General features: G+C 45.2%; 1 protein-coding gene and 1 pseudogene across 1 annotated transcript; both read right to left on the reverse strand.

Moving 5' to 3' along the window:
• Nucleotides 1-4,842: 4,842 nt before the first annotated feature.
• On the reverse strand, nt 4,843-6,368 carry LOC102859628 (annotated as a pseudogene).
• A 4,712-nt stretch (nt 6,369-11,080) lies between these two features.
• On the reverse strand, nt 11,081-11,446 carry LOC102854879 (uncharacterized protein C7orf73-like). Its single transcript, XM_006882379.1, has 2 exons — nt 11,320-11,446; nt 11,081-11,124 (listed from the first exon to the last, which is right to left on the reverse strand). Exons 1-2 carry the CDS (start codon nt 11,444-11,446, stop codon nt 11,081-11,083), a joined length of 171 nt encoding a protein of 56 aa, XP_006882441.1.
• Nucleotides 11,447-11,902: the final 456 nt, after the last annotated feature.

Below are 11,902 nucleotides of genomic sequence, written 5' to 3' on the forward strand. Positions count from 1 at the left end.
AACTATGAGATATCATCTCACTCCAATAAGAATAGCAAAATTCAACAGAGCAGCAAACAATAAATGCTGGAGAGGTTGTGGAGAAACTGGGGCCCCTTATCCACTGTTGGTATGAGTGTGAAATGGTACAAACACTCTGGAAGACAGTATGATGCTTTCTCAAAGAGTTGGAAAAGTTTGACCCAGCAATTCCACTACTGGGAATATACACTAAAGAAGTCAGAACTGCTACCCAAGCAGACATATACATCCATGTTTATTGCTGCTTTATATACAGTAGCAAAGAGTTGGAAACAACCCAAGTGCTCAACAACAAACGAATGGATAAAGCTGTGGTATGGTCACACAATGGAATATTATGCAGCACTGAAAAACAAAGAACTCATGAAATATACAAAATGGGTGACTATAGAGGACATTATCACAAAAAGACAAATCTGCATATGCCACTGTTATAAAATAGAACTGACATGGGGGTTGGGAAGAAACTAAGAAAAGAGGAGATAAGTAATATGTACTGCATTGAAACAGACGAGGGAGAGAACTGTATAAAAGGAATATATGATTATATATTAATATATTATTGGCATAACAAGAGTCCAGAATAAGAGCTGCATAGAAAAGTGGTCAGGGAGTGGAGGGACTGTATACCAATGAAAGAACTTTTCTTCGAGAGAAAAAAGCAATCTGGGGCGGGTAGGGGGGTGGAGGGGCAGGGAGGAAAATGTACAACAATGAATGAATGGAAATCCAAGTTCTTTATAAATTTATAATAAAGTCTCAATTTTAAGAAATCTTCTATTTCCTCCTCTCTAGGTCTTGCTGTTGGTGCATACATTTGAATGATAATGGTATTAACAGGTTTTCCTGAGGGGAAGAGCACAAGCCAGTTTCTAAAACGTGTTCTGGCTGATGTGTCATTGCTTGAATTCAGAAAGCGTTAACCTTCTGGACTTGGGCCTAGGAACTTGGGCCTGGACTCCAAAGGGCAGAAGTGAAAAGAGGTGGACACTCAGAGCCATATACACACGACCCTGTTTTGCATGACTTGCATCATCTTTGCAAAGAAGGAATGCTGATGGTGCGATCCATAGCGTGTGGCGCTGCTAACCCAAAGGTCTTGCAACTCCAGCAAATCCATCACTGGCTCCATGGGAGAACCATAGACAATCTCTTGATGCAATTTACAGCCTCAGAAACCTGGTGGAGGGTCACTCTGAATTGAAATCAACTCAATGGCAGTGAGTTTTGAGTTTGAGATTTTCAGGGAAAGAAGGAGTTAGAAAACTAACTACATGTTGCCTCTAATGGCTTGCAAGCTATTCTCTTCCCTCCATAATACATGTCAACACTGTTGGCATCAACAGCCAGGAACTCAAAAGACAAATTGGATTAGGAAAGTGTGCTGTCAGGGACCTCTCCAGAGTGTTAAAGAGCAAAGATGTCAGTCTAGAGACTAAGGTGCACCTGACTCAGGCCATGGTCTTCTTAGTTACTTGCTATGCACCAGAAACCTGGACAATAAGGGTGACAAAAGAAGAATCTATCTATGCATTTGAATTGTGGTAGTGGAGAATATTGAACCATCAACAGAATAAACAGGTCTGTCCTGGAGAGGATAAAACCAAGTTGCCCCTTGGAGGGTAGGATTTTGAAGGTCTATCTCGCATACTTTGAGCATGTTGCCAGGAGGAATGAATCCTTGGAGAACTTGGAAGTGCTTGGAAGGGTGGAGGGAAAGCACGGGAGGGGAGGAGCTTGGATGAGATAGATTAACAAAGTGACCGGGGTCTTAGGGGCAGGTGTGTCAGAGACAGTGAGACAGGCTCAGGCTAGATCAGGGTTCTGAGTTATTGTACATCGGGTTTCTATAAGTCTCAGGTGACTTGATGGCACATAACAACACGTTTCATCTTCAAAATCCTTCAAAATTTCATCTAGTTTGTGGGGTTTATAGTCTATATGTACCATGTTTGCTTAAAAACAAAGAAATCAAGCCCCTTACTCCTACTGACTCAATTCTAAGTCATTGAGACCCTGTAGGACAGAGCCAGTGGTCTCGCAGAGTTCCTAAGCTGTAATTCTTCATGACAGCAGACTGCCTCATCCTTCGGCGGCAGAGTTGCTGGTGGTTTGAAATGCTCATCAATCAGTTATTAGTTGAGCACTGACATGGCTCCTCCTTTTTTGTTTATGCCACCTCATTCAAGGTGGGGTAAGAGAGAAAAGAGAGGCAGAGAGAGAAATCCAGAACAAGTAGGAAAGGAACAGAGCTAGGGAGAGGGACCTTGGCCTTAGAGAGCCTGATGTATTTGACTGCTAATATCAGAGGGTCCAACCCACTGGTCACTGTGTAGAAGAAGGCGGTCTCTTTGGCTGTAAGTCAGACTCCAGGGCAGTCGGTTTGGTTTCAGGAGGAAAAGGTGGCAAGAGAAGACTGCATTATGCAGATCAGTCAGTGTTAACTGTCCACAGGAGAAGCCCAGGGCGGCCCACAGTATGACCTACACTCATCAGGAGACCAGGGTGGTGGAGGGCAGCCTCACTGCCTGGGGCAGCAAGCCTACGGGACCATGGACAAGGAGCCCTGAAGACAGGCTGCGCTTCTGCCTGTCCTCTCATGACTGGCTTCCAACAAGCCCTGAGCAGCTCTGTGAGCAGAAGGGACAGAAGCCACACTCAGCTAACTGGTTACGAAAAGTGAATGGAGGGAGGGCAGAAGTGGAGGGGACTCTGTGGGTTCCTAGAAGGACACTGGCCCGCCTGCCATGCTTCCAGGAGAACTCCGTGTGTGGAGTAAAATGCCTGTGGGAGTTGTCTGAAGGTCTCGCCCCTGAATGCCCTGTCCGAGCTCCGTGGGAGGAGAATGGCCGTCCTCACAGTTGGCAGAATTGGTGCCTTTGGTTTTTATTGTTGTTACGTGCCATCGAGTCGGAACTGAACCATAGCTGACCCTGCGGCAGGTTAATCGCAGGGAAGGAGACTGTTCATCCTTCTCCGGTGGAACCATGGCTTCAAAACATGTGCCTTAAGGATTGCAGTGCAGCTTCTTGCCACTAGGCCACCAGAACTTTTGGGTTTTATTGTACCAAAATGAAAAACCAAACCTGTAGCCAGGATTCCAGTTTACAACAACCCCATATTGAACAGAGGTGCATGAAAACATAAATTTTCACAATACTAAATTTTCACATGAACTATATCAGCTTTCCTTTTCGGTTCATGAGGCAGGGAGTGTCTGCTCTGGAAGTGAGACAAATAGAGGGCTTTAGTAACAGGGAGTGCACAGGAACGAGGAAGCTGGGCCCAACCAGTGCAGATGAGCGGTGGGCCTTTTCTTTCCTTGTTTGAGAGTAAAGGGAAATATGAGCTAGGTTAAAGTGACTAGGCAAGTCCTGATTAGCTAGTTTAGGTTTCCTTTGCAGAAGAATCAATGAATTGATTCTCTTGGAAGGCTAGGCATTTACAAGAAACAGAAACTTAGGTTTCAGTTTTATTGCTGTGAGTCTCAGCACAGAGGGCCCCATTTTGGGTCTAGTATAGACAGGTTGTTGTTGTTAAGTGTCATCCAGTCTCAGGCGACTCATAGTGAGAGTCGAGAGTCCTCGATGCTTGGGTGCCTTTCATCCTCTCTCCAGGTTCATAGGGTTTCCGGAGGCAAGCTATTACGGAAGTGGATGCCACTCCTCCTTCCAAGCTTGTTTTAATTGGGGAGCTCTACCCACTCTCTGTCCACACTGGGTAACCAGCCATTAATGCATTTGACACATCAGTGTCACAGTGTTCAGCCTCACAGCAACCACAAGTGACCATGGTACGGCAATTTGTACACCAGGGCTATACAACCTAGAGGAATGATAGACAGGTTAGCAATTGTAATATATGCATGTGTGTGATAATGAGTGAGTGATTTGAGTGAACTTCTACAAAACAAATTGCTTTTCCATTGAACCATTGATATACCTTTTTATGCATTAATTACAACGCTCACAATGTAACTCTTTCCACGTCCTGTGATTCTGGTTTTATTTAATCCACTAGCCTGCCCTTCCTGCTCTCTGAACTTTATCCCTGGCTAATTGTTGCTCTTTTTACCTTATATATAGTTGGTTATAATAATGAGTGAGCGCCTCCCTGGTGTTTCCATCCACCTTACAGACCTGTCTATTGTTTGGCTGAAAGTTGAGTTCCAGAGCTGAGTTTTGTTCTAGGTTTGAAGTGTAACCAGGAGTCAGGGTTCTACTAGTCTCTAGCAGACCAGTAAGCATAGCCATTCTTTTTTTCTTCCCCCCATAAGATAATTTCTGTTCTCATGATCCCTCAAAGGACTGTGGAGGTAAGTAAAGAGTTAAACAAAGAAGTGGTATGTTAGCAGGGGGTTTGGACCCTCTTGGCCCCATCAAATCTAGTGCTGAGGGCAGGGCCCTGGGTATCTTTACGCACACCCAGTCACACTCCAAGATCCCACACGGTGGACCTATTTTCTCTGGGCAAGAAGTTTTCCATCAACCTCACCCCTGGAGAATCAGAAACTTGACATTACCTTGAACAAAGCACTATTCTTTATGGAGACCAGGGGCCTGGGCGTGTCCTCTCTTCCTGCCTGCACCCTTCCAGCCACACAGTCTGCAGGTTCTGTCCTCTGACAAGCAGGAAGCATGGAGTTGGGATGACAGCCAAGCAATCTTCAATCCTGCGGGCAGAGGGTGTTCCCTGGGCGTCTGCAGGGAGTTGGGGGCTTGGAAGAAGGGGAAGGGTTAGAGCGTCCTCCGTCCGTTAGTCCTGATCAAGGAGAGGATATGCAAGTCCATTTTAAAGAACACTGGCCTCCAACCAGACTCCTCAGTGGTGCCAGTTCTACTCTCTGTCCTGGTGTCTCTCGAGCTCCCGGTTCCTTCCTTGGAAATCAACATCATGCTGGTCTTCGTTGTGAAGCAGGCCCCAGTGCCTCCTCCGTTTTCCCCGGACCGGTGTCTGTTCCTGGAGGAGCTCCCGCTGGCACCCACGCTGTAGAACTTGGCTTCAATGCCATGAAGACAGTCCTTCGGAGAGGAGATGAGAACGCGACAATGCCCATCATTGTCGACCTGGGACTGTTTGATAACAGCAATAGCTGTGAGCAGTGTCTCAATCACATCACTGTAATCCCCAGCACTGGCTCCCGAAGGCTGCACAGAGGAGTGCACTTGGGGGGAGGGATTGCATAACAATGAAAAAAATTTTCTTTTACTTTTCAAAGAGAAGAACAAGGGAAGGGGTGAGGATGAGAGAAAAGTGCAACAATAAATGAATGGAAACCCTAAGTCTCTGTAAATTTTCATTAAAATTAGTAATATTAAAAAGAAATAGCACTGCTGGAAATTGCTCTGTTTCACTTCATGCTCTCCTGAAATTCTGCTTCACTCACTCTAGTGGGCGGCTGCCATGATGGTTGTAGGGTGTAGAGGCTTTCACATTAGGTTTCTGGTGGAGGCCCCACAGAGGCATTTGGTGAGGGAAAGAAGGCTGGATTGAGGTGAAGGGCAGGTGGGATGTCCCCAGGGGGAGGTACAGTCAGATGAGGAGGTAATCGAGGAGGTGGGGCATGTGATACTGGTGGTGGATTCCAGGAGGAGGGGGAGGGACCCCAAAGCTTGAGGAGAGAGGTGGTGGAGGTGGGATTGGAGGTGGGGCAGACCCATCAGGGGGAGGGCAGAAGGAGGGTGACTGAAGGAGGGCAGCACAATGGGGGGCTTATCCACACTGAGGAGGGTACAAGGTTCTCAGAGGGTGTGGACCTTCCATCTGCAGAGTCACTGGAGTCTGGGGAATGGGTCCGTGGAGGTATTCCCCCTCTTGTGACTCAGACGCACTCACGTTCCTGAGCCTGAGCCTCAAACTGTGACAGATTTTTGCCTGGTGGCCGGCCTCAGGTCCACTTTTTCACCATTTAGAACTTTCGCTGGCAGGAGTGCCGGCAATTTGTGGACAGAATTCTCAGAGGTGACCACCACCCTTAGCAAATCCTTTAGACGGCCATTTGCTGGATTCTCTGCAGATTTAAATCCCACCACATCACAGGCTCCTATAGAGAGAATAACCTGGATCAGCAGCTGGTCTGTCGCTCACATGGGTTCGTCTGTCACGCAGCCCTCTCTATGGGTAGAGAATGGCAGGAGTCTTGTTGGGCTTGGGAGAAGGCTCATGGCGAACGGGGGCGGTGGCGGCTCAGTGCTGCTGCTGCTTCTGTCATCGGAGAGCCGGGAGCTGGCTGTCGGCCCATCATCAGACCCGTCAGTCTGATCTGTGTTGTTGAACTCCAGGTCCTGGTTGAACTCCTCGTCCGCATATATGTCAATCACGTCCACTCCTTCTGGCATGGCTCCAGAGGGAAGATGTCGAGCCCAGAGAAGGGGAGAGGTTAAGAAGAATGTCACGAGAATACGGGCAGCAAGTCCTGACCAGGCCCGAAGCGCGCAAACCGCTCCCCAAGCACAGCCATTCTTACAATTTTTAGTATTGTCCCACATTTCACTCGGACTGCAGCCTTCAGTATGGACTGAGGCTCAATGTCAAGAAGACAAAGATTCTCACCACTGGACCAATTGGCAGCGTCAGGATGGATGGCGAAGAGATTGAGATTGTTCACAGCTTCAGTTTGCTCGGCTCCACAGTCAACACTATTGGCACCAGCAGTCAGGAAATCAAAAAGCGTATCGCGATGGGAAAGTCTGCTGTTAGAGACCTCTCTAAAGTACTCAAGAGCAACGGTGTCTCTCTGGAGACTAAGGTGCACCTGAATCAGGCCATGGTCTTTGCAATCGCTTGCAAAGACATCATAGAGTTGGACAATGACTAGGGAGGACAGAAGGAGAGTTGATGCTTTTGAGCTGTGGTGCTGGAGAAGAGTACTGAATGTACCATGGACTGCCAGGAAAACAAACAGATTCATCTTGGAGAGGATTAAACCAAGCTACTCCTTGGAGGCAAGGATTCTGGGGCTTCGTCTGACATACTTTGGACATGTTGCCAGGAGGGACGGGTCCTTGGAGAGGGACATCATGCTTGGGAGGGTGGAGGGACAGCGCAGGAGGGGAAGACCCTCTGAGATGGATTGATTTGGTGACTGGGGTAATCGGGATGGGTCTTTCAGAGGAGGTGCAGTTGGCGCAGGATAGAGCAGGGTTTAGGGCTGTTGTACATAGGGTCACTATGAGTCGCAAACGACTCGATGGCACATAACAACAACAACAACATATCCACATCACAGTGATCGAGTTCACGCACCATCTAGTTCTTCTGGTCTCAGGACCATTGAGGTTGAAATTCACGTGGTCCTTTCATCCTAACAGCTACAGTCTTTATGGAATCGGGTAGCTCTGCTTCCACAGTGCTGCTGGAGAGGGACAAACTGCCAAGCTTTCATTCAGTACCTATTGCGCGCTGTGCCGCCCTGGGACCTTATGTATTTTGCAGACATTTGCAGATTCAGTGATGGTAGTGATAAGAGTCTGGGGGAGGTATCCTTGGGGAGATCCTTTAATATTCAAATAGATTTGAAAATAGTAATTTGCGCCCAGAAACCTTTATACCTTCACTTGACTCAAGGTATGTCCATCATTTCTGCACTCCGAGGAACATGCTTTGTACCCATGCCAGGGCCTCGGTAAGGGATGCTTTGAAAACGGTGTGGGTGTGGAATCTGCTTTGGGCAGCAGCAGACAGCTTCAAGAAGATAGTGCCCTCCACCTGGGCTGCTTGAGAAATCTAGACTAGGTGCCCACACAGCAGATTAGAAACTGAATTTCACAAAGCAGGAGTGGGAAGCATGTTGTTGTGTGCCTGTCTCTCTTTCAGGGCAGACCCACACTCCCCCATTCTGGGACTCCTAGAGGGACTGTCAATCACAGGGCACATCAACACTCACCTTGAAAACAATGTTGGCTGAGATCTCTGCCCTTGACATTCCCAGCTGTGTGAGCCAGTATATCTTCTTTTTGCTTAAGGCAGTTGAAGTTGGCATGCTGTCTCTTCAACCAATAACACCAGGCTAATAAGTGACTATGAAATATACTTCAAGCCCAAGAGCTAAGCCAGTGGCTCCAGTGGCACAATCAGCGAGCAGTGCTTACAGGGCTGTGTAAGTTAGAGAACTTCCCAGAGGCCAGACCAGGTACCTGCAGGAGAGGCAGGAGGATCCTTTGCTGGGTTTGACCAGGACAGCTTCAGCAGCAAGTCCCTTCCAAAAAGGGAAGCAAGGCTCTGAGCACTCTGAGGGCTCATCTCTCTCTCTTTCTTTCCTATTTACCTCTTTTCTCTTTCCTCCCTCTCTTAGTTTTCACACACAAACATGTACAAACATACACACAGAATTTAAAAATCCCTGGTTTACCTACATCACTCAGTGTTGACAACATATGATCTGTAATCCTGAACATCCACTCTCATGAGTAATGCTGTTCAGACCCAGGGAAATGCTTCTCTGCATGTTTCATGGTGTGTCCTTGCATCAAAAGAAGACAGTAATAAAAATAAATAAATAAAACCTAAGTCCAATCATAAACCAAAAAAAGGAGACAGCGTTTCTATGTGTGCGGAGATTAGTGAACTGAGCTGCCGCTGACATCACAGGTGGCCCCTGCTTTGGAGGGTAGGGAGGACTGAATGGTGGAAGCACTAAGAGAAAAGGCAAAGTAATTTGTTGTACCTTCTCAGATAGCTAGAATGCAATGTTGTTTGCCACCCAGCCCATTCTAACTCATAGTAATTGTATCTGACACTGTAGACCTGTCCTGTTAGCCGTCACAGGAGTAGAATTCCAGATCTTTAAGAATGCAAAAGAAAAAGAAAAAAAAGAATGCAAAAGAACAAACAACAGATGCTGGTGAGGTTGTGGAGAAACTGGAGCCCTTGTGGAGAAACTGGAGCCCTTATTCACTGTTGGTAGAAGTGTAAAATGGTACAGCCACTATGGAAGACTGTATGGTGCTTTCTCAAAAAGTTGCAAATATAAATACCAGTTGACCCAGCAATTCCACTACTGGGAATATACCCCAAAGAAATCATAACCACCACCCAAGCAGATACATGCACACCCATGTTTATCACGGCTTTGTTCACAATAGTAAAGAGTTGGAAACAACCTACGTGCCCATCAACAAACAAATGGATAGAGAAGCTGTGGTATATTCATACAGTGGAATACTATGCTGTATTGAAAAACAAGGAACTCATGTATTATCATTATTATTCAATATTATTCAAAATGGGTGACCCTGGAGGACATTATGCTGAGTGAAATATCTCAGTCACAAAAAAACAAATACTGCATAGTGCCACCGTCGTAAATTGGGACTGACATCGGAGTTGGGGGGAGACTAAGAAAGATGGGATAAATGATGTATACTGCATTGAAACAGATGAGGGAGAGAACTGGAGTCCAGAATGAAGACTGCATAGTGGAGTGGACTTGAGGGGAGGGATTATATAACAATGAAAGAATTTTTCTTTTACTCTTCAAAACGAAGGCTGAGTAGTGTAGTGGACTGAGTGTATAACAATTAAAGAATTTTACTTTTCAAAGAGAAGAGCGAACTGCGGTGGGGGGAGGTTGGACAGGGAGGAAAGTGCAACAATGAATAAATGGAAATCCAAAGTCTCTATAAACTTTTTTATTAAAATTGGTAACAATTTTAAAAGGGAGGAAGACTGCAAAAGAAGTAGCATAACCTTACAAAGGCAAGAATGCATTTTTCTTGCTTCTTTTTGTGTCTCGACACACAAATTACACAGTATCTGCTTTGATTGCACATGGCAGCTGATGAGCATTTTCTAGTATAAATAGCTCATGTTGTTGTTAGCTGCAGGGAGTCAACTATGACCCTATGAACAACAGGTCTGAACCTTATCCTACCCCGTGCCATTCCCACCCTCTCTGATATGCTCGAGTCCATTGTTATATTCATGTGTCAATCCATCTTGTTGAGACTGACGCTTCCTCTCCTGCTCCACCTGTCCAGCATGGTGTCTTTTCCAAGGATTGGTTCCCCCTGACAATACACTCAAAGTATGACTGACAAAGTTTCACCATCCTTGCTTCTAAGGAGCACTCTGGTTGCATTTCCTCAAAACTGACTTGCTTGTCCTTTTGGTCATCCATGGGATATTCACTACTCTTCTCCAGCACCACAACTCAAAGGCATCAGTTCTTCTTCTGTCATCCTTTCTCATTTTCCAACTTTCATATGCATAAAAAATAATTGAAAATAAACTGACCTCCTTGTTCTTTAGCACTTAGGAAAGGTACCTGACAGCAGATTTTCTCCATGCTATTTTTATTTTTTATTGCATGGATGTTGATTGTGGGTCCAAGCAAAATGAAATCATTGACAGTGTCAGTATTTTCTCTAGCATCTCATTTCCTATTGGCCTAATGGTGAAGATTCTTGTTTGTTGAGGTTCAGATGTGATCTATACGGCTGTAGTATTTGATCTTCTGCAGCAAGAATTTCAAGTCCTTTTTGCTTTCCACAAGCAAGATTGTATAATGCTGGCTGATGAGTCTTCGTCCAGTCCTGATGCAACATTCTTCTTCATATAGTCCAGCTTCTCAGATTATTTGCTCAGAATGTAGATTGAATAGATATAGAGAAAAGATAAAACTTGACACCTATCTTTCCTGATTTGAAACCATGCAGTGTTCCCTTGTTTTGTTCAGACAACAGTGTCTTACATGTATGGGTTTCTTGTTATTGTCATTGTTGTTGCTGTTGTTATTGTGTGCTGTCAAGTCAGACCCAGATCTGACTGGCACAAGAGGAGACTGCCCATCCTTCTCCAGCAGAGCATCTGGTGGATTCCCCTAGGTATTAATTTTTAATTACTCTGGAGAATCGTTTATTACCAAAGGGTTACCAAGGACATAGTATCATAACAACTCTCACTGTGAAAATAGCATTCTTTATAGGAATAGATTCTATATAGGACTACATTATTATGAAAATAATTCTGTATAGGATCAAGAATACAGAACTTATTAAATTTCCTTTTGAAAAGGCAGAGAGATCCAAGGAACAAAAAGGAGATGACTTGAAGATTTTCTTTACCATCTAACTTGATAATCCAGTCTCTGGCTCTCCCAAGCACCTGAAAGAAGGGTGGAGAGAGTGGGCATGCAAGAGGGTGAGAGGAGCTCTTAACTGGAGGCCCCATTTTTGTTCTAAGGTAACTCAGGATCCAGGGAAGAAGAACCTCGCTGAGGCTGTGATGACAATATGCCCCTGTTTCAGGGGAGAGGAGGCTTGAGGGAGGGCTAATCCATGGGCAACAGGGGACTCTCACGAGCTGGGGGACTGTTTTTGGCATCCAAGTCCTCACGTTTTTCGGCCAGGTTTGGTATCTCATAGTTCTGAGCTGGAAACATTCTAACAATGTTTCCAAAAATAAATCCAGGCAGGAACTGGAGCATGATGTCAGAGGGGACAAGAGCAGCCGCAGGTTTCTTATGAACACAAATAGGCTATCTGGGATTCTCATTCTTCTCAGCGGTACCCACAATTTGTCATAATCCACATGATAGTCAAACACCTTTGTATAGTCAATAAAACACAAATAAACATCTTTCTGGTATTCTCTACTTTCCGCCAAGATCCAGCATGATATTCCTCATGCCACCACCTGTTCTACATTCAGCTCCAATGACTCAGAATTTCCTGTAACATGAATAGAGTGTGATGCTGATTCTTTATGTTGACTACAAGATGGTACTTTATATTGGGATTGTGAATAATTTTGTTGTATGGTGATTTTAATTGAATTTTAGAAACAAATAAAAATTTCTCTTTTCAAAATACTTTGTTTAAAATTTAATTAAAATACACACTTAGAACTCACAACTAAGTTAGTTATATTTGCCTTTTATTTT

This window comes from Elephantulus edwardii, unplaced genomic scaffold (genome assembly GCF_000299155.1).
Source record: "Elephantulus edwardii isolate Elephantulus edwardi_28Jun2011 unplaced genomic scaffold, EleEdw1.0 scaffold00019, whole genome shotgun sequence".
Classification (NCBI taxonomy): Eukaryota; Metazoa; Chordata; class Mammalia; order Macroscelidea; family Macroscelididae; genus Elephantulus; species Elephantulus edwardii.